The sequence below is a fragment of the Rhinichthys klamathensis genome, unplaced genomic scaffold, assembly GCF_029890125.1.
Source record: "Rhinichthys klamathensis goyatoka isolate OS25496 unplaced genomic scaffold, OSU_Roscu_1.1 h1tg000192l_1, whole genome shotgun sequence".
Lineage (NCBI taxonomy): Eukaryota > Metazoa > Chordata > Actinopteri > Cypriniformes > Leuciscidae > Rhinichthys > Rhinichthys klamathensis.
In genome coordinates this window covers 3,034,107-3,058,242 of record NW_026606718.1, presented here as the reverse complement: position 1 = coordinate 3,058,242, position 24,136 = coordinate 3,034,107, and the positions used below count along the sequence as shown (strand labels likewise).

The 24,136-nt window shown below is 40.8% G+C and overlaps 1 protein-coding gene across 2 annotated transcripts in view; it reads right to left on the bottom strand.

The window, feature by feature from the left end:
* The window catches only part of zgc:172282 (leucine-rich repeat and fibronectin type III domain-containing protein 1-like protein), a 128,683-nt gene that overhangs the window by 14,708 nt on the left and 89,839 nt on the right, over positions 1–24,136 (bottom strand). For both annotated transcript variants that reach the window (XR_008808151.1, XM_056262457.1), the window contains exon 4: positions 4,249–4,880. Coding sequence is in view for 1 of the 2 variants with exons in the window: in XM_056262457.1 (XP_056118432.1) it covers positions 4,249–4,880 (632 nt within the window). In the remaining variant the exon portion in view is untranslated. The remainder of the gene's footprint in view (positions 1–4,248; positions 4,881–24,136) is intronic.

The following is a 24,136-nucleotide window of genomic DNA, read 5'->3' as shown; positions in this document are numbered from 1 at the left end:
TGCATTCAGCTGATTGTGAAAATAAGGTGAACACTGATGAGGTGATCCGGAGGCAGAATAAACCCTGAAATAAAATACCAAAATATCGTAGTAATACCGATACAAAATTGTATTTGTATCCCACTTATGTGGCTAAACGCAATACATAAATAGACTTAATTATAATAAATGTATCCTTCAAATCTTAAAAGTATATTTTTTTATTATATAGTATTAATGAAATAAAATGCCACTTAAGTGTGCTTAAAGAGTACACTTGTCTGTTTCTTAAAGGGTTCAATAGTTCACCCAAACATGAAAATTCTGCCATCATTTACTCACCCTCAAGTTGTTCCAAACCTGTATGAATTTCTTTCTTATGTTGAACACAAAAGGAGATATTTTGAAAAATGTTGGTAACCAGACAGTTTCTGGTCCCCATTGACTTCCATAATATATTTTTTTTCCATACTGTGGAAGTCAATGGGGTCCATCAATTGTTCGTTTATACACGTTCTTCAAAATAGTTTATTTTGTGTTTAACAGAAGAAAGAAATTCATACAGGTTTGGAACAACTTGAGGGTGAGAAAAAGATGACAGAATTTTTGTTTTTAAGTGAACTAATCCTTTAAGTACACTTTTAAAAAGGGTGAACTTTGTAATAATGCCAAACTAAAAGTTTTACTTCATCAGTTGAAATCATTGTTGTATTAACATTTTGTGTTTTGAAGTGTCAGAGAAAACATTTCATTGAGTTTGCATTTGAGTATATTATTTCCACAATAAGTACTCTTCTTAAAAGTATGTTAAATTGTGCATCCTATTCACAAGGGGAAATATGAATATGAGTGCTGAGATATGAGACTAGCAAAGCTGCTATCACGGAACAGGGACAGGGGTCAAATATACAGCTGCAATTGACCAATCAAGATCAAATATTCCTGAGAGCTGTGTAATCCTGACTCTTATGCAGTGCCAAAACAAATTCTCTGCTGGTACGAAGTCTTTTGATTTACAAGCAAACGTCTTTCAGATGTCAAGATCTGTCACTACTCTTGCTGTTCCACTAATCAGCAAACTGTTTGTGGCACTTGTAGCACAGAAAGTAAATACAACATACTATTCCATACACGGATTCCTCTGATGTATTATGCAATGCACAAAGCCATTTTGTATCACTCCATGTTGTTTATCGACCGTGTGTTGGTGGGATGCCATTTTTGGATCAGTAGCTATACAGAAATGAAATCCTGTGAGGTAGATGTTGACGCTTTTGAATCCAATGTTTTGTTTTGTTTTGCTGTGAAAACTTATAGATATGTTAGGTAAAGTATTATCACACATACAGTTAACATATCATCATGACAAGTAATATGAGTATCAAACTCCTGTTTGTACATTTGTATTAAGTAATTCAATTCGACATTGTTATTTGACATAATCAGCTCATACTACAATTCACACACTGAAGTAAAAACATTTTTTTTTATATAATTACTAAAAACATACTGTGTTGCTGATGATTATCCCTATTAAAGATCCTCAAAAAGTGACTGTTTGGACTCTTTCTAAATAAAAAAGTCAGCCAATAATAATAATACAATTTTCTTAATTATTTGCACAAATTATAGATTTGATTCACCAGGCTCAAACATTCAACCCTTTTATGCAAGCTATTGTAAGGAAAATGAGTCCAATATTATCCACACATATGCTTTTCTTTATATACTTTATATACACTCATTAGTTTCAACCCTGTACCACGTACTATATATATATATATAGTACGTGGTACAGGGTTGAAACTAATCAGAAACCACATATAAAATTTATATTAAATGAACCAGCACATATTATGCACTAGTATATAGTATTCTACTATCTACTGAAGTTGCCTGTGAATATTATGTAGGTTAAGCCTCAAATTTTTCTGACCATTTACTAAAAAAGCTCAATATTTTTTCCCCCGATCCTAAAAAGCCTGTCTGAGTCATCATGCTCCTTCTGACATAATAAATTTTAATTCACATCCTGCGCCAACTTAGTTGATTGATGATTGCAATTAATTCGTGGTCATTAGATGTCTGAGTGACTGACGGGATCAGGAGAATCATGGAAGTTCAGCCTTCTGCATCACCAGCTCTTGACTGAATGGACTTTATCGATTTAACGATTTAAGGATGAGGTCCTCTTGAATTCCATGAGCATTCATCTAGAAACTGCAATTACCTGATTGGACCCATAAATCCAAATTCCACAAAAGGAAAAGCTCTTCAAGGAATACCTGGACGTGGCCCATTGAATCAGGTGAATAGCTCTATTCCTGGCAATTACAGGAGTCTATATATATATATATATATATATATTATGCACTCCGAGTAGCTGTAAAGTGCCAAGGCATTGTTAAAAGCACACGGTCAAAGTGTCATATGAATGTGCAATTACCTGAAAGCAACCTTAAGCATTTTAAATCAAACAATTTGCCTTTGGTTTTGGCGTGCTTGCTGTTGTCTGGTACCTAAAACGGTATTAACTAACCCCGGGTACACACTGCACAATTTTCCAAGTCATCGGATCGCTGTACTTCTCACACTACACAACTGTCTGGGGTACCATTTAGTTGCTTTTGTGTGCACAGTACACAACATTTTAATACAATCACCGACAACTCTGTCTGTTGTACAAACTACATTTCACAACCAAACACAAGCAAGAATGGAGACAGGAAATAATGAAGCTCAGAATAAACATATAAAGCTCCAACTCAACCTGGGACGGCATTAAAACAAACCATTTACTTGCTCATACCTCTGGAATCCTTCTGAAGTCCTTAAAGAGATGCAAACAAGCTGTTTAAACTAGACGCGTCAAAGCGAACACTCTTTCACTTCTCCTTTTGTCCTGTTCTCGACACAGACTCCAGTGCGTGGAGTATGTCAGAAACAACGCGCATCTGTATACTGTATCCAGTGTAGACAATGATTATAATGGGTTCTTTTAGCTTTTTGACGCAACGGTCGCATCCGGTGTAGGCAAATGTCGGCCGTCAACCGACTGGATGCCAGTGAGAGGGCACCTATGACTTGCTCTTGCAATTATTCATTAAAGTCCTGTACTTTCCTGTGTGACGTCACAGATCACGCAATATAAAAAAGAGCCATGTTTGGAGCTTGATTAAATAAATTCTTTGTTTTTAATAAGGAGCATGTTTTAAAGGGGACATATCTTGAAAATCTGACTTTTTTCCATGTTTAAGTGCCATAATCGGGTCCCCGGTGCATCTACCAATCCAGATAATGTGAAAAGCGACAACCTTTCAACCTTCTCTGCAAGCATGTCAAAAAAAATAAGCCAATCAGATTTCGTTCCCCTTCTGATGTAGGAAGGGGATCTTATTATAATATTACCGCCCCTTAATCTGCACGTTTCCACCCACGCGCCGCCATTTGGTTTTCGCAAGTGACAAAAATGTAATCAGTTCTAACGCAATGGTAAAAGTTCGAGGAAAGTATGCAAACTGTTCTGTCGTTGCTGCACAGACGAGCACAGAACACTATGTCCCAGCCTCAGAGGAGACAAGAGAGCAGTGGATTTATTTTATTTTCAATGGAAATCCCCCAGAAACAGTAAGCAAAAACCTGCTTGTGTGCCCTAATCACTTCAAGCCGGAGTGCTTTCGCAATCTTGGACAGTACAAAGCAGGATTTGCTTCAAAGTTGAATCAATGTAACTCCACAGCAACTACATAAATGTATCCGCTAACCATTCAGAAACGTCCAGGTGCGTCTACAAGTTGCAACCTCTTCCTGAGTCTCTCTGTAAGGCTGCACTACGCTACTGGTTATTTCTGAGATTTTGGATGCGTGAGATTATTCGCGTGTTTTGTTATTGCTGGAGTATCCGAAGCTCGTGTAAAAGGATCTGCACTCTTCTGAACGGAGGCGGGGAGCAGCAGCTCATTTGCATTTAAAGGGACACACACAAAAACTGCGGGTTTTGCTCACACCCAAAAAGGGGCAAATTTTACAAGCTGTAATAAATGATCTGGGGGGTATTTTGAGCTGAAATTTCACACACACATTTTGGGGACACCATAGATTTATATTACATCTTCTGAAAAGGGGCAATATATGCCACCTTTAAGGTATGAAACTTGCAGGATGTTTTAATGGTACCTCTTATATGTCAAAGATCAATGCAAAATTGTCATGACTCCTTTAACAAATGTAACCTTTTTGTAAAGTGTTACCACATTTTCTTTGACTTACCTACTTGTGTGTCCGTTGTGCTTGTACCCTCTTTTGAGGAAAGCGAAGGACGTCTCTTGAGCTCTATACAAGTTCTGGGATGGTGCCTTTGTGTGGGGGAGACTATGTCCTCACAGGTCATCTCTGAAATCTGCACAGCTGTCTCAGAGTCTGTGACCAGCACCATGGCAGTGGAGTCTTTTAAACTAGCGGCGGCCCCAGCGGCCCCCCCTAAACCCGCTCCCGAGTTCTCCTGGCCCTCTACGATTTTGGAGCTGGAGCGCGGGACCTGCCCCGCCGCTTGACCCCCGTTCGTTTGCGAGCGTACGTTCGTCATGGCGGTTCCCTTTCCAGAATCTGCCCCCTGATGGCTATAGACTTTATATCGGATCATGAGGATGATGATGAAAACGAGGACGGAGGCCACGATGATTCCTCCGATGATGATGATCATGGTGCCGCCCAGGAAATGGCTCCGGAGCGACTGGCACTGGCTGTACTCGGTCTCCGTGACAAATGAGACACAGCCCACCTGGCGCGTGGCGGTCAGCGAGGTCATGCCGTCGTCGTACACGGCCAGAACGCACAAGTCATACTCTCGTCCGGATACGAGGTCTCGCACCAGGAAGTCGTAACTCGTGGAGGGAATCATTCTGCAAGAGAGACAGGGAAGAGTTGAACACTATCATGTATTCCTCAGATAATACATGAATATAATTAAGATTAGCCAGCATGTACATGTATTATCTACGGCCACATGATCACTGTAGAGAAACTTGAGTAATTATATCATAATTCAGAATATTATGGACATTATGTTAATTCTCAATGATGATTTTAATATACTGCAATGCAAGTTCTAGTCATTGCAGAACTACTTCCCATCATGAAATACAGTACAGGTAAAATGTACTCTTTATTAAAAGGCTCCATCAACATAAAGTCAAAATCAATACCCAAGATATTACATTGGTTTCCAATTAAACTTACAACATGAATAAGGTGTGCTGCAAGTGCAATGAAAATCTATAGGTGCAGTGTTAAAATTTAACAATATACAGTATAAATATGTTAGAGACATTTTTTTTTGGGGGGGGGGGGGGGGGGGTACATATGAATATATCTTGTATCTTATTGTATTCATTGTAGCACATCATTTTATCAGACACTGCATTAAGATCACAACAAACACATTTTGATTGGATTTGAATGTTTTATTATTATTATTTACTGTGCAATTACTGAGACAGTATGGAAAATACATTATTTGTAGGCATGTATTGATCTTATTTGCATATACGACAGACAGCGTGTGTCTTTGTATTGCTTTTAAAATTATTACAATTACATTTTATATGCGACACTCTCCTTGGGGTTGACATCGATGGAGAACTATGGTATCCATAGCAAAGAACTCAACAGTCATTAGATTCAGTTCAGAGAAATCCTGGTTCTTGTTAATCTGTTTTTAGCCACTGATCTATATAATTTCCAAGCACTAGTACTGTAAATAATAATCCCACATATCATGACTAAGCATCAAAAAGACCATTACAAGTCGTGGTAGACCAGTGTTAATCTCGGTATAAATGCATTGATATTAATATAATACATCTGACTGTATTACTGTACACTGCATGTATACATTAAATGTGCAATGCAAATGACATTAAGGGATATTTTAGTATTAAATTTATAATCTTATGTCAGATTACATGCATAGTACTGCTTGTTAAAATAAATTACTTGCTTTTATGAGAGCTTCTCATGCTATCTCGGTCTGAAAAAACAAAGTTCTGTCATGAAACTCTAGATGGGACAGGCTGATCCTTAACTCAATATGCTTGTACTCACATCGTCCTCTGTAGGACACATCTGATTGGTTCCTGCTGTATCAGCAGCCAATGAGCTTGCTACTCAACTTTCAAATACTTGGTCAGCATTTGCTGTAACAGTTGCAGCAGTGCGCTTTCAGAAACCCTCCACCTTCCCCAGCTCCACCTGTATAGATCTGCTACGGGTAATTCATGTATGCTATTGTACAGCAGCAACATGTCTTATTTCCTCACAGCAATGTGCCGTGTATGTATTGGACGTAGCATGTCCAGTACATACTCTGAAACAGCAACAGCAGCATAGCAAATGCCAAGACCAAACCTAATCTATAATAAACGAATCTCATAAAATGCATAATATACTGTAAGCGTGCTGATTATTAAGTGGGAATCATAAAAGTTAGGAGTGATGTCCCACTCATTGTGCCAGTGCTCAGATGGCAACACTGAAAATCTACTGTTAAAAAAAGGGATATTTTGAATGAGCAAGCATGCAACATTTGAACTGCTGAACCCGAGAGCAGAAAAAAAAATCCAGCCTTTAATTCCACAGAGGTCACTGGAAAGTCAAGTTGGAAGACATGTTTTAGCTCCCATACCTTTTTCACTAAGAGTATGATGGTGAATAAGAATATGGTGGTGTTACACATATAGGTCAGCCAAAAAAAGAAAACCTCATGTTTATTTCAACCCTTTATGCTGTGATCTTTGTTTCTCTCACTAGAACACAAAACTAGAAAATGTTATGCAGCTCCTGCCATAAAAGCCCCAAACAAGCCAAAAAAAATATAGCTTTATGTGAAAAGAAGACTGAAAATTCAAGTAATGATCCACACTCTTATAGGAAAAAAGATTTAATGTGGTTCAATATAGAACCCTATAGAGTTCTTAACTAAAATTTAAAGAACCCTCTATGCCAAAAAAAAAAAAGGTTCTATATAAGGGTAAATGTCTTAAATTATTACTTTCATGTATTTGTTTCTACAAGCTGCTTAATTCATAAAATGCATAAAAAATTTTTTTTTAAAACAAAATTAATTAATTAAAACTAAATCCATAAAATGATCCCGCTGTGTTCTAAAAATGTGGCGGTCAAGTTAAACTTTTATAAATACGCATCTCGAAACCTTGCGTTTTTTTTTTTTTCATTCCACTGCCTTGCAACTCACGTTTTTCATAGCAAAAATGCATTCTGTGTGAACCGGCTTTTATGGTGTTTTTATGGGTTTTTGTTTTTGTTTTTTGGAGCTTGACAGATCCTGGTCACTGTATTCTGTATCCATTGTATTCCAAACAAATACACACAAAAAGTGTATTGGTTTGGAAGAACATGAAGGTGAATAAATAATGACACAATTCTCCCTTTTTGTGTAAACTATCTCTTTAAAGCCTATGTCAAGTTTTATAAAACAAAATAACAATGATAAATTGAGAAATATGCATCATGTTACAACGTGGCAAGGGAAAAACAAGCAACTTCTGATTATTGATTTTAAAGCCCTCTTTGAAGTGTTCTCATTTGCGTCCTTCCTTCTGTTCATTCAACAAGAAACTGTGCCTTTGTTTTTCCCATTGAAGATGACATGCGTCAGATCCCTCTGCACCTTAATTCATTACTCAAACACACTTCACACACGCTCGCTTCCTTTGCATGCAGTCGAGGGCCTTTCCTTTCTGTATGATATTAGCGCCACTAGTAAAGTATCAAGTTATTACAGAGGTATTCCAGGCCATCAAAGAACCTCGAAAAAATTGCTTTCAAAAGAAAAAACCTGCTAATAAAGTAACAGAAAGATAATACAATAGAGGACTGTGTGCAGCTGCGACACAATAAAAATGTTCGAATTAAAATTTGGTGAACCCATAATTTGGTGAACAACTGAGAATCCTTTTCTCTCTGGTGCCACACAAATCAAAGCCGTTCTCCATTTTTGCAAAGTGGCTTATTGTTGTCATACACGATTCTGTTGATTTATCAACATCCCCTGTCTGATAAAGGCTGGAAATAAAGAAAAACAGTATCGAAAGACTGCAAATTTGAGTTTTTAAAACACCTCACTTATGAAGTGAGTACTCCTCCTAACGCTGATTCTTCAACAGAAACATGCATTACGAAACAAGTTATTAAAATAATGTCCTTGAGGGAATCACGTCCTCCAATCCCTGTATTCAACCAACAGTAATAAAGCACTGCGGCATGTAAATAACACGGCTGCTAAGCATAACACTGTTAGCGCACACCTGCCACAAACCAATCAGTCATTTATTAACTTTACTGAAAAGAAAATATAAGAAAACATAATATATTTCAAAGAGAAATCACACTAATATGCTGTGGGGGAAAAGCAATTAATTTAATTGGCGAGGTAAAACATTATCCCCCCCCCACAAAAAAAATAACTTTAAGGAACGCCTAGATGTTAGGAACTGCCTCATTTGTCATGCTTACAGACAAATGATGCACGAAATATAACATTTTGTACTGCTTTTTATATCAGGTCGGGCAAAAAAAAAATCTAACAAAATGTGCTGTAAACCTATTTGTCAATGCAGTTTTTCACAGTTATAGGCTTTTATTAGGCAATGTGTAAACATGTAAACCCAAATGGTGTCTCGCTGTTGGTTTTTGATTCACTAACAAGAACTGCTTGAGTGAATCATCTGATCAGGAATCGGGATTTACAAAAAAGAATCGACTCACAAGAGAACTGGCCCATAAGAGTAATTTGTTTTGCAGTTAGACTACACAACATTTGTCATCCTGTATGTTTTTGATTTTCTAAAAATAATAAAATTCACAAGAGTCATTTATTTCAGGAATCAGGCTACTCTGCTTCCACCGTTTGTTTCTGATTTACTAAATAAAACCAACTTATAAGAGTAATAAGGGAGCATTGGTCCACCCAGTAGAGGTAGTGACCCAAAAACATTGCACGCATTGCAGATTTTTCCAACACGGGTGCATTTTGTCCATACGTTAGCATCCACTAAGCTTATTTATTTGTGAAATTATCAGCGCTGTAGTCTCCTGCGTACCTGACCAGTTTGTTAACAAGGGTCTGCTTGGGGAGCATCGCTGAGTTTAATCTTTCTGTACGTGCGAGCAGAATCCTCCCACAGCAAGATTGGCTCTCGCAGGTTATGATCTCAATGCTGCTCAGTTTCAGGGACCAATTTATTACACCAATTTATCTCATATCAGGCCACAGCTAAAAGCACGCCTGCTAACTAGCAGCTGAAAAGCTTGTTACAAAATACTTTATTGTCATTGCATCAATATAATAATCAGGCTCACAAAATTATACAGTCAGCTGTCAAAACAAACTGAACCAGAATCGAGGAAACTAGTTTATTAAGCTACAAGCTAGTCATAAAAGTAATTAATCAGTCAAGCTAATAAAAAAAATTTTAAAAAAGCAGTTAGCTCCCTATGCTACTGACAAAAGGTAGATAACTGCTAAAAGCTATTCAAGTAGTTCATTTAAAAATAACAAATGCAGAAATCTTAATTAGGGTGATAGGATTTACATTTTTAACTTTCTTTAGTGTGTAATGTTGCTATTTGTGCATGAAAAAGGTACAAATCACAAAGTCATTCCAAAAGGAGTTATACTCTATATCAGTGTGCACTATTTCTAAACTCCCTGAAACACCTTGATTGTAGTGGAGTTTTCTTCTGGGAATGTACACGTCACAATATTACTCATTTAAATAATTCCCACTCGAGGCATACACAAAAAGGTTGTGTTAGTAGTGTGTTGAATCTCGTGGTTATGGTAAGGGGCGTGACATTTCTGAAACACGGTGGAAGCAGTTAACCAATCATAACACAGTGGTCCAACCGACCAACCAGAGCACAATGCGCTTTTCAGAAGGAGGGGCTTCATGGAGACAGGAACTAAACAGAAACAGTTACTGACAGACTGAGAAGAGAGGTGCTGCAACAATGTCAAATATGTGATTTTTTTTTTTTTATCAAGCATAAAAAAAATATTGTAGTAGTCACCAAAAACAAAATCAAGATTTTGAAAAAGAGCTTAATAGGTCCCCTTTAAAAGTAAACCGTAAATACAATTAAGCACTCTAATTTATACATCTTAATTGAAATCATTTTTAAATTAGTAAATTGTTTAATTTCAATATTATGTGGCATTAAACTATAATGAAAATATCTAAAAATGCCATACACGGACTTGGTGCAAATTATACAGGGCAGTGTTTCAGTGGTTAACTTATGGAAGTAAAATAATGCCAAATGTTTATTTTTTATTTTTTATGAATGAATGAATTAGTTTTAAATGAATGGCTTGCTTTAACTGTTGCTCTGGTCTTCGTCAACAACACGCGCTTGCACCTCCTGCTGATGAGGAAGACTAACCGCAGATGGAGATTATGCTCGGTAATCTACTGCTTTTCCTGCAGTTCCTGGATGTCAATGTTGAATTTACTGTCGAATTTGAACCACTGAATTTGTGGAAGCGAATTTGCAAAGCGAAATAAAATGGACCGAAATTTGCCTGTTGGTTGTATTTTTTAACAGTTTGAATATTTTGGAAGTGAAATATGAAAGGTGAATATAGATTATTGAATTTTGAATAATGAAAATGTGTTTGAAATGTTTTGAATTGGAATATTCACAGCTTAAATATTCAACCATGCTGAATTGCAGCCCATAAAAATGCAAGCCCTAAAAATACAATGCATTAAAATGCAAGCATGGTTAATGCAATGCATATTTTTTTTCAAGTAGTTTTTTGTTTCAAAAACATTTGGCATTATTTTACTTCCATATTAACTCATCTTATTCAACTATATATATATATAAATATATATAATTGTTTTAATTTGTTTTACTAAAATGCATCGACTTTTAACGACAAGATAACTGGCGCACAAGACTGATTTGTTTCAGGAATCAGACTAGCCAGGTTGTCCTGAAAGTTTTTGACTAAAAATAACAACTCATAAGAGGAATTGGCCTACACTGACTGGTCATGCTATATGTTTCAATTCATTAATTTTATACAAATATACCCCCCATCCCTTTTTTTTTTGTGCATATTTTTGGTATTTATATGAAGCTTCAGAACCTTTTTCTAGTGGAATGCAACATACATTGTTTATCAATATGTTAACAAGATAGAGATTGATGAATTAACTAAGATATGTTTCTATGTGATTGGTGGATTGATTAAAGTGTCTGCTTGTCTTTAAAGTCTGACTTAAATGTCACAGGCGGCATTGAATATGTGCCAGCTGATATCTCATTCCGGACTGTGGAAACACACAGACATCAAGACAGACACACAGAATGTTCTTCTGCCCAGCATAGAACTCAGTTGGACGTAAAAATATTTCAGTTAAACTCAACATAAAACTGCATTCCCAACACATCTCACATTATGGAAGTAAAATATATCTTAAAGAGTTGTGAAACGTGAGCGTTAGAAACGTCTTCAACACCCACATTTGAGGAGGCTTTTGACCAGAAGATGAAGGCTGAAGGTCAAGCTCACCCTCGAGAGCATCTTGACATATTCCAATAGTGACGCTTCTTTTTTAAAATCTATTATTATCGCTATTATTGCTGTAACCTTTACTACATGAAGGTTAACCAGCATTAAATTACTATTGTCGACTACTCACACAATTTCAGAAAGGCCACATTATACAAGTGCAGCCTGAAACAATGCCTGAATAGCTATTTGGCTATTGGTTAACATTAAAATGAAAATAGAAATAAAACAAACAATACATTGACATCCAAATCTACATTTGCTTTAACGTTTAATTCAATGCTTTACTTGTCTGTCACAATAATGTTTTTTTTTTTTTTTTTTTTTTACCATCTTCATTTGAGGACTTTTCTCAACAGATTTTGACTTGTGATTATTTGACTGAAATAATCACAAGACATTCTGATTAAGTAATGAAAATGACAGGCCTAGTTATTACATTCTAATAAAATAATATGAAGACAAAAAAAGTTTCCTTTTTTCCCTTTAAAATTAAGTGATCTGATAAATCATACTAGGAATATTTATTAAAAAAAAAATATATACTATTTTACGTTTACTTTAAAATCGTACTGAAGGATGGAATAAATACACAATTTATTTACACCATTCAATATTTTGTTATGTTTTTGAAAGATTATGCTCACCTAGTCTGCATTTATTTGATCAAAATACAGTCAAAATATTATTGCGATTTAAAATAGCTGTTTTCTATTTGATAAAATGTCATTTATTTCTGAATTTTCAGCATCATTCCTCCAGTCTTCAGTGTCACATGATTCTACAGAGATCATTCTAATATGCTGATTTGATGCTCAAAACACATTTCTAATCATGAAAACGTCTCGGGTTACGACTGTAACCCTCGTTCCCTGAGAAGGGAACGAAACGCTGCGTCGAAAATCGACACTAAGGGGAACGCCTTCAGCGTGACGTGTCTGAAGCCTGTATGGAACTAGTCCAATCTTGATTGGTGCTGCGTGATGACGTCACTCGTGACGCCGCATGTGACGGTGAACCGGAAACTATAAAAGGACACCGGCAACATAATGGCGCCAGCTTTCAATTGGTCGAAGCAAGTCGTTCTCAGGAGCGCGAAGGAGTGGCCGAGGGACGCAGCGTTTCGTTCCCTTCTCAGGGAACGAGGGTTACAGTCGTAACCCGAGACGTTCCCTTTCGAGGGAACTTCCGCTGCGTCGAAAATCGACACTAAGGGGAACGAATGCCCACTGCGCCACTCTGAGAGAAACGCCCTGGTATGAAATCTGGCATACTCAAGACGAGAGAACTTGAGATCCCGGTGTAGAGGGCAGATCCAGACTGTAATGTTTTATGAAGGTGTGAGGGGAGGCCCAGCCTGCGGCATCACAGACCTCTTGAAGAGAAACTCCTGACAGTAGAGCCTTAGAGGAAGCCACTCCTCTAGTCGAGTGGGCTTTCACCAGAAGAGGCGAAGGCAAACTGCGCGCCTCGTAAGCTGACGATATAGCCTCTACTATCCATCTACTGATAGTTTGTTTAGAAACAGGAGAACCCTTCTTAATTGACCCAAAGCACACAAGAAGTTGGTCTGACACAATAAATGTTGCTTAGCTTGCTCATCCGACACATGCGGTGGAGGATGAAACGCCTGAAGAATTATAGACCGTGCCACATTTGTCGGCACTTTAGGCACATAGCCAGGTCTAGGGTGGAGAATGGCCTTTACCCGGCCAGGAGCGAACTCGAGACACGAGGGAGCAACCGATAAAGCCTGCAGGTCCCCAACTCTCTTGAGGGACGTAATTGCCAGCAAGAAGGCCACCTTAAAGGACATAAATTTCTCAGACACCTCATCCAAGGGCTCGAAAGGGGCCAAGGATAACCCTTCGAGGACCACTGTCAAGTCCCAAGAGGGAACTCTGGACTGGACGACAGGCCTCATCCTCCTTGCTCCACGAAGGAAACGAACAATAAGTGGGTGTCTCCCCAAGGTGCCCACCCCTAGAGGCGTGTGGAAGGCAGCTATGGCCGCCACATAGACCTTAAGCGTGGACGGGGAGAGCCCGTCAGAGAAGCGACTCTGGAGGAACTCCAGCACTGAAGCCACCGGGCAGTTAACTGGGTCCAACTGAAGTTCTCTGCACCATATGTTAAAAACATTCCATTTTAATGAATAAAGTTTCCTCGTGGAGGGGGCTCTAGAGTTTAAAATGGTCTCCACAACCTCAGTTGAGAGACCAGTATTTACGAGCTGGTCCCCCTCAGGGGCCAGACCCACAGCTTCCACAACTCCGGCTGAGGGTGAAATATCGTGCCCTCGGCCTGAGAAAGAAGGTCCCTCCTGATCGGGATTTGCCAAGGAGGGCCTGCTAGAAGAACCATGATGTCCGAAAACCATACTCGGGCCGGCCAGTACGGGGCTACCAGGAGTAAGCTGATCCCGTACCGCCGGACTCTCTCTAGAACCCCTGGGAGCAGAGCGATAGGGGGAAACGCATACAGACGTAGCCTCGGCCACGTCTGTACCATGGCATCCAGCCCCAGGGGAGCTGGATGCGATAGGGAGAACCAGAGTGGGCAGTGAGAATTCTCGTGAGTGGCAAATAGATCCACTTCGGCCTGTCCAAACTCCTTCCATATTAGCTCCACCGACTCTGGGTGGAGTCTCCAATCCCCGGGCCTCAGCCCCTGCCTCGACAGAATATCTGCCCCCACATTGCTGCTTCCAGGGATAAACATAGCCTTGACTGAAAGAAGTTTGCCCTGGGCCCACAGGAGGACCTGGTGCGCCAGTCTGCATAGAGGGCGCGATCTCAGGCCCCCCTGCCGATTTAAATAGGAGACCACTGACGTATTGTCTGTTCGTACCAGAACATGATGGCCTCTGAGGTCCGGAAGAAAGTGCTTGAGAGCCAGAACTACCGCCAACATCTCCAGGCAGTTGATGTGCCAAGACAGATGGTGGTCTTTCCAAAGCCCCCTGGTGAAGCGGCCTTCCATAACCGCACCCCAGCCTGTTAGGGAAGCATCCGTGGTCACAATTTTTCGCTGACACGGTGCCCCCAACACAGGACCTAGGGAGAGAAACCAAGGTTTCTTCCACATTATCAAGGAATGAAGGCATCTGCGCGTTACCTTGATAATGCGAAAAGGGTTCCCCCTCGGGGAAAACCCCTTGGTCTTGAGCCACCACTGTAAGGCTCTCATGTGCAGCAGGCCAAAAGGAATCACGTTGGACGCTGCCGCCAGGAGACCCAGCACTCTCTGAAAGTGCTTGACAGTGATGGTTTGGCCCAGCCTGAAACTCCTTATTGTGGTCAAGATGGAATTTACACGAGCAGGAGACAACTGTGCCCGCATCGTAAGTGAGTCCCAAACTACTCCCAGGAACATAATCCTTTGCAGAGGAGTCAATGAACTCTTCTTGACATTGAGTCTCAGTCCCAAGCACCTTAGATGGTGCAGAACAACATCTCGATGTTGAACTGCCACTACCTCCGACTCTGCTAGAATTAGCCAGTCGTCGATGTAATTGAGGATGCGAATGCCTTGAAGTCTGAGAGGAGCAAGAGCAGCATCCATACATTTGGTGAAGGTGCGTGGTGACAGTGCTAGACCGAACGGAAGAACCTTAAATTGGTAAGCCTTTCCCCCGAAAGCAAACCTTAGAAACTTCCTGTGTTGCGGAAGGATGGAAACATGGAAATACGCATCTTTCAGATCTATCGTTACAAACCAGTCCTCGGACCTGATTTGACCTACGATAATAGGTATGGTCAACATTTTGAACCTGTATCTCCTCAGAGACCGGTTCAATACCCTGAGATCTAATATAGGACGTAAACCCCCATCCTTCTTGGGAACTATGAAGTACCGGCTGTAGAACCCGGCTTCCTGCTCTTGAGGAGGAACATACTCTATGGCCTCCTTTGCTAAGAGGGACTGAACTTCCTGTTCCATGACCTGACCCTGCTCGGAGCTGACCAGTGTGTGCACGACCCCGCTGAATCTTGGCGGGCGATATTCGAACTGGATTCTGTAGCCCTTCTCTATTTTATGCAGGACCCACTGAGATATATTTGGAAGACCCTTCCAGGTGTCTAAATACTCTACTAGGGGGATCAGTCTCTCGAGACTGACCTCTGGTGTTACATTTAAAACCTCGGTGACCTGAAGCAGATGACTGGCAGGTCTTAACCGAAATAATTCTTCTGCAGGCCTCTTGAGAGGAAGCGAACTCGACCGGGCCACCAATATTACGGGTGGACACTGCGATCTGCGTTCGCTGGAAACCGATGCGTCCCGAAGCGCCTTTGGCGGCGGGAAGCATACATCGATTTCCTGAGGGCTCCGCGAAGGAGCGAGTTGTTGACACTCGATCGCGGGGGGGAACGCCCTCAGAGGCCTGCGCAACACGTCAGGACCTCTTCGACGAAGCCTTCCTCGCCTGAATAACGGTCCTCAGATCCGCTTTCGGCAGGGAAGACTTCGGTTGAGAGTGTTGCCTCTGGCTCCAAGCCTTCTTCGGGGGAGCACGAGAAGCAACACTCTCTCTTTGTTGTTGCATGTGGGAGGAGCTGGCGGCCGCCTCGTGGGACTGCCCCCTGGCAGCAGACCCACGCGACTTGGGACGACGGCGGGGGATTAGCTGTTTTAATGCGGCTGATTGTCGTTTCGTCTCCTGAAACCTCTCGACGACAGTATCGACTGCGTCGCCGAAGAGGCCAGAAGACGAAATCGGGGCGTCGAGGAGGAAGGCCCTGTCCCTATCCCCGACGCCCGACAAATTCAGCCACAAATGCCTCTCCGTTGCTACCAAGGCTGCCATAGAACGGCCGATTGCACGGGCCGTCTCCTTAGTAGCACGGAGAGACAAGTCAACCGCTCGACGCATCTCTTGAATATCGTCGAGGGCGACCTCCCCGCTATCGTCCACCTCTTTCAACAGGTCGGCCTGGTACGCCTGCAGGAGCCCCATTGTGTGCAGGCATGCACCAGCCCGACCTGCCGCCATATATGCCTTCCCAACCAAGGCCGATGTTGTACGGCAGGGCTTGGAGGGAAGCGCCGGAGCCCTCAGGGACGATGCAGCTTCGGGCGAGAGATGAGATGCAAAAGTCTCTTCAACCCGAGGCATCGTCCCATAGCCCATCTCTCTCGACCCCATTATGGTGTAATATATATTGACATTGGGGCTGGAAAGTCGAGAGGAGAAGGGCTTATCCCACGACCTCGACACCTCGGTGTGGAGATCGTGGAAAAATGGAAGACTCCGGCGTGAAGGTTGTGACTGGGTTTGCAGGAAGCGCTCATCGAGTTTACTTTTTATCGTCGCTTCCTGCACTTCTAGTGGCCAACTGATGTTTAGTTTGGCCACAGCCCTAGTCACAACCTCCAGCAGCTCCTCAGATGCAGGAGAATGGGGTGGCAGATCCCCACATTCCCCTGCACCAATGCTCAAATCATCCACCTCCTCAGAGGCAGACAATTCGAGCATCTGGTCCTCATCACGGGCGGGAGAAGCCGCAGGGCGGGCTCCCGGACCGCGAGCGGGACCATGGGAACTGGTTGATGAATGTTGAGAAAGGGCCTCAGCCGTCTCAACATCCCTAACCAGATCCCTTTGCGATCCCCAGGAATGCAGGCGCCGCGCTGCCTCGGCAGCCGCGGGACCCGATCCCTGGGGAACGCGTGCCTGTCCTGATTCACTGAACAGGCACAGCCGGGAACGGAGCGTTCTCATGGGCATGAGATCACAGTTTGCACAGACAGCACCCTCGAGTGCTGCCTGTGCATGCTCCATTCCCAAACAAACAACACAGAGCGAGTGTGTGTCACCCTCGCTCAAAAAGCGTGGACAAGGGGACGCACACTGTCTGAACTGCTTCTTAGCTGCCATCTCTCACAATATACAATCACAAACAACACCAAATAAGACACACAGTCACATAGAACGCTTGCTGAAGATCAGAAAGCTGGCGCCATTATGTTGCCGGTGTCCTTTTATAGTTTCCGGTTCACCGTCACATGCGGCGTCACGAGTGACGTCATCACGCAGCACCAATCAAGATTGGACTAGTTCCATACAGGCTTCAGACGCGTCACGCTGAAGGCGTTCCCCTTAGTGTCGATTTTCGACGCAGCGGAAGTTCCCTCGAAAGGGAACATAACTTTTTTCTGGAAACTGGTACAGTTTTTTCAGGATTGATGTGAAATAGGAAGTTCAAAAGAACAGCATTTATTGGAAATATAAATCTTCTGTAACATCATAAATATCTTTACTGTCACTTTGGATCAGTTGTATTTTCTGTCAAAACAAACAATCTTACTGACCCCAAACGTTCGAACGGCAGTAAAAGTCGTAGTACAAGTTGGAGGACAACAAAAGTCAACCCAGACTATATGACACTTCATGTTACATGGAGCTGTACTTCATCAGAGATATTCAGAAGCAGTTGACATTGGGTTGTCAGACTGCTGGCAGGCCTGTGGAGAGGGGGTGGGGGTGTAAGGATGGAAGAATGCGGGTTTGGCCCATTCCTCATTCCCAGAAGAGAGCCAAGGAGACCATGAGCCTCAGGCAACTCAAGATGTTCTCTATCTCCTTTCCCAGCTATAGAGAAGGTCTGTTTCCAGTTTGCATGCGAAACGGAGAGTCGCAATGCATTTGCAAGTGTCGCGTTCCCAGAAAATCCCTGGGAGCCGAGTGATGTACAAATACGTTTTTTCAAAAGATGGAGACATCCAGAGAGCCACTAGGTAATGAATTCTCCAGACTTCACCCCGTTTCATGATACTTCATTACCATTGGCTCCATCCTCATTTGAATTCCGTGATAATAATCGTATGCAGTTGCATAACAGCTTCCTCATTACAAACTCACGGTAACGTAGAGCCAGTGCCCTCCGTCCCAAATGCACATTACACAACAGCGAGCTTCTGCGTGTCTGCTTCTACCTTGTGCATTGTGCCAGGACTTGCATTATTGATGTGCGGTGAATTTCAAAAGAGCTTTGCAGACGGGAGCCGGTGGGCGGCAAATACAACCCCTGTCTCCAAGCCCTCAATGTCCCTCTTCTTCTGCACTAGGACACCAAGCATAACCGATTGCTGATTCACTTATCACTTATTCATAAGCTCACATCAGTGGTCTGTTCCTAGCAAACATAATTTGAGTAATAGAGGTCTTCGCTTGAGTTTGGAGGTCCTTGAATATTGATCCTTGTAACCAGAACACAGATAAATGGCTTAATGCTAACCTGAAAGCGCAGTCCATCTTACCTTGTGAAAAAAGTGCACTTACCTCTACCGAATGTGCACTTGTATTGTGCTTCAAATCTTAAAAGTATATTTGAAGAAAAACTGTCCTTGTAGATAATATAATATTAATGAAAAAAAGTCAGATTTTAACTTAAACATCAAGTTTTCCCTTAAAGTTCATTTCTAGTCAGTTTTAATAATCTTCTGTTGCTCTATAAAGAAGTACACTAATATAGATGTGCTGACTTGCATATTAAAGCACATGTAAAATACTAGATTATTATTTCAATTATATTGTGTTATTTGATAATAAATTTAAAGTTTGTTTTACTAAATTGCAAATTCATTATTGCAACATGTAATTACTAATATTTAAATATATGACATACAAGTTTTAATAGAAATGACATAAATTTTAACACAAATTTAAACTATACTACGTTTTCATTTAATTTTAAATAATTGTCAGTAATTGTCAAAAAAAATGTTGATATCATGGTGACTTTAAGTGTATATTTGTTTAAAGTATATTATTTATTTAAAATGCTAAAGTGTTATAAAAGTATGCTAAAGTGTACTTCTTTTCCACAAGGGTACAAACCAAAAGCATGCAAACATTTACTGTGAAAAAAAGTGATTGTTGGTGGAAATGTAAAGCCTTGTTAATAATTAATGCAATACATTTCCACTTTGCTCGGACACTCCTTTGGTTGTAAAAGGACACCGCTACTTCACTCTCCCGTTACTGAGTATAAATGAATGGCTTGTGTTGGTGTTAGCAGAAAACTGAATGACCGTACAGTCAACCGTGAAATAACCGGAGCATGTGTGTGCAGATCCATGCATACTAGCCAACACACGGATGTCCTTGAGACTGCAAGTTGTTATTGAGATTCTGTAATGTCTGAAATCAACCTTCCAATTAATTGTGGATTATAATGTTGGACGTTTTTGAATTAGAGGTTTTATAGGTTGCATTTATTGCTTGGATAACATGCATTTATACATGGATTTCATCCCACACTATTTTTGTTTTCCCACGCTTAGTCTACATCGTTTTCAAATTGAGATCTAGGGATATGAAAATATGTTACAAAATGTATTTTTAGAGCTGTCAAAGTATACAGTAGTTTACCCACACCCACATTTAATTCATTTTTGACAGCCATTGATTTATCAGTAAGAATTTTTATGAAGAAATTAATACCCTAGAAAATGTTAATGTCAGATGTCAACATAATAAAAAAGTAAAAATGTTCTAGATAATACTTTATTGCAACTGAGAAATTTATTTACAATATGACTTTAGTACTATAATAAATAAATAAATGACAATTAAATGCCAGTTACTTAATTGTTGTCTTTCATACTTAAAATTTGCCCCACACAATATAATATAGTATTTCTTGTACTGTAAGAAAAGATAAAGAAAGAGGAACACTTGAAGGTTATGTGTGCCACAACTCAGCATTAAAAACATAAATGAGATATATTCTAAAATACAGTCAATCTGCTTCATGGCTAACTTTTAATTTTTTCCATCAGAGCATCATAATTATGAAGAATTGTAGAGTGTGCCTACATTTAGCAGCTTAGACTTAAATTAAAGCACTTGTTATGTCATAGCCAATTATAAGAGGCGCTACCATAGATTAACTCAGTACTGTAACTTACTGAAGATTTAAAAACATGAATAAGTCCCATTTCTTTCCCTAAACGCTCTATTTTTTTATTTGCCAGTACCATTTAAACTCAACACTTTATTTGCATTCAATGCAATGCGGTTCTATTTTCGGCAAACTGTCGCACTTGCTCATCACAGACCACAGTGAAGTGTTCAAATCGTTCTTCCTTTTCAGTCATCTGAATAACATCAACTAATTAAGAAAGACGGAGACTGCTTGTTTCCTGCAGGTAAACAGTGGCTTGTGTGACATCAGTCTGACAGTCGCCCTGGAGTCGAATAATCACCGCAAATGAAGGTATAACGGTAGCTCGTGCTCAAGGAGATGTCTGATTGGAGTATGATTACATCCAGTCAGAGAGAATATCTCTATATTGACATGAGAATGCGGCTGAAATTGCATTTAGGCGTGCCTGCCAGTAAAGAGGTGGTGACATGCCAGTGCTTTCCTCTGAGAAATGCCAATTCTATCCTCACATGGCCCACGGTCTTCTGGTCGGCCCGCGCTACTGTGAGTTAGAGCTGTCTCCGAGCTAATGTGGTGTAAAGTGAGCTGGGCCTAATAAAGCATGGAGAAATGGGAGTCGACAGACCCAAGATGTCATCAAGGAGTGGGTCAAGAAAATGAGACGTGCTGAATTCTGCTATATTAGTCTGACGGAAATCTCAAAACTAAGCTGGCACATTTGTGTTTGAGTCTGTTTAATTGTCTGTTTAATTTTCTATCTGCTTATGCAAGTGATCAGATAAACTGTTAGATGCATCCTGGCACAGGCATTTACAGGGTTTTTTTTGCCCCGTAAAATACTCTGTAGAATGAGAACATCTATAATACCATCTGTCTACAATCAGTAAGTAGTAAATCATACTGGTGTTGTGCAAGTGTGGCGTCAAGCCTCAGAGAGGAGTTTATTAACATAAAAATAAGCATAAAATGTCCAAAAAGGGGAATAAAGTGTCTATGGGGATAAAAGTGTCCAAAATAAATAGGGGATCTGGTGTTCTCATTGAGCTGGGGCAATTGGGATAGTAAGGGATAGTTCACTTTGAAATACATTTTTGGTATGTTTTAGCTTACCTCAAGGGCATCCAAGATGTATGTGTCTTTGTTTCCGCAGTAGTTTCAATTTTGATATTTTTAGGTCAAACCGTTCTTGTCTGTCAGTCATATAATGCAGGTCTATGGTCACCACGTCAAAGAGCATGCACAGAGAAGTCCAAATTAAACATGATTTAATGACTCGTAAATGTAAGTACACATTGATGGCCTAAGACACGAAATGATTGGTTTGTGTGGGAAAACGAACAGTATTTTTATCGTTTTTACCTCTTGTAACCACAGCCACGTCCAAGTGATCTGAGGGCGCGGGCGCTTCGGTCTGCGCAAGCGCCGGAAAGCGCCGGAAGTGATCTCTTGCGCGTGTACGTCACTCGCAAAAGCAATGCAATAGGGGCTTTCGCACCGGGTAGTTCTAGGAACTTAGTTCTAGGAACTAGCCAGGGGTGCGTTTCCCAAAGCCAACTGGTCGCAAGTTCCGTCGTTACCAATAGAGTTCAATGGAAATTGCGATCATAGTTGGATAACGATCCCTTGAGAACCTTTTCCTGGTTGCATTCGCACAGCCAGTAGGAACTCTGAAGTGACGTAAGCTGCGCTTGTTGTTGTGATTTTTTTGTTGTTGTGATTTTGACGGCGCAGCGGACCTTTATTTTGACGGCGCTGAGAACGCCAGAGCCTGAGCTCACAGTGCTCGCATTCTTAGTGTTCATTAGTTTACGATCTGTCTAACAGTCCTGTCTAATACGTTATTAGATAGAACTGTTATACATAGAAAGTAGACAGCATATGAAACTGTACAGTATTAGGGTATGCCGTGTGGTTGATGTCCAGTGTCGCCAGCTGAACAGAAATACATAATCATGTTTGGATTGGGTCCCCTCAAAGTTGCGTTGGATTTTCTCTTTAGCATAAAGGTTAAGATGTCCAACTATCCCTGTTTTCCATGTATATATAGTTTCTGGAGTAAATATACAGGCTATAATCTGTATGTTTACACTGCTTTTTTTTTTAAATGGCAGATACTGGTGTTTCGCGTGCGTTCGGCCAATCAGCGTACCCTAATGTCACTGGTAGTTCCTATAGTGCTGGATTATTAGACCCTACTCTGAAGTACAGTAGAAGCTAAATTAGTTCCTCCAAAAGGAGTTCCTAGAACTAAAATCGTTCCTAGTTCCTGCTGTGCGAACACGTTAAACACGTGAACACGTTCTAGGAACTATGAAAAGGTTCCTCCAGTGCGAAAGCCCCTATTGACTTATTATTTTTCCACCATCTATTTGTTTTCCCACCACCATGTCCCCTTTAGGGGCTCAGTACATTTATCCTGTTATTGATGTAAATGTTATAAATCTAATATCCACAAATGCAACTTCATTCGGACATTATCCCAACAAAATGCAAACTAAACCTCGCCAGAGGGCTATAGGCTTCCAACTGAGGTTTCTTCTTATTTCACAAAACATATTTAAATCCCACCTAAACGCCTTAATTAAATATTAGGAGTTCATATTTACTTCATATTCACATCTCGGTACTGGACTCTAATGAGTCTCCATTTTTTTTCTATCAGCCATGGACATTTGAGCTGGCCATAATTGGAAGAAATACAAAATTGGAAAATATACCAGAGGGAAAAGAAGCAGAAAGCTACAAGAACATGGGGAGTCATCTTTCGGTGTAAATGCCGTGGGCGATCTGGCCACACTGGGAAAGATGCATTCCCGCAATTAAATCGGTACATGCTTAAACAGTCCTGCTGACTCCTCGCTGTACTTCTGAATGCTATATCGCGCTCAGCCAGGGGAGGAAACTGTTTGCGGTAACTGCCTGACAGGCTGGAGGAGAAGAGGATTGGATTGTGTTTCACAATGCCGGCTAAACAGCTTTCAATGCCAGTGGATAGATAGGGCTTTTGTAGCAAAGCTGCTGTCCGACAATCAACTCGTTAAGTCTCACAATATGGCTTTTCAACTCGCAGACCTTGCGTAGGCCTCGGGTGGGAAGTGCAGGATGCTTCATCGTTTTATTGTCACATCTGCCAAAGCAATAGCTATAATTTTACACAGGCACAGCATGTAGTGAAAATAAATGGCCTACTGGATCCAGGTCAAGATCAAACACTCAACAAACTAGGCTCATTCGCAAACTGCCCGGATAATCCATCAGTTCCAGTCCGAAAGAAGATTCCCAGGCACCTTGAATATTTCTATATGAATGTCCTCAAAGGAAACCTCTCTCTCTCTCTTTTTTCAGAACGTTGACTGGTTTTTCTTCTGCCATATCTTAAAAAAAAAAGAAGAAAAAAAAAAGATTTGCTGGCCAAAGTTGCACAATAAACAAAATGCTGAGAAAAAAAGAAAGAAAAATGGTCTAAGAGAGAGAAAAGGAGAGAGAGCAGAGGAAAAAGCTGGTTCAACAGAAGAGCGTGGCCTCATAAATCTCTCCTCTTTCCTTCTACGGATCGATTGATTTGATAAACGGGGAAAAATATGGTGGTGCTAGTCACTTCTTCAAATCTGCCTGGTTTCACTGTAAGCACAGGGACTTTAAGTAGCTCTAGGAGGAGATGGTC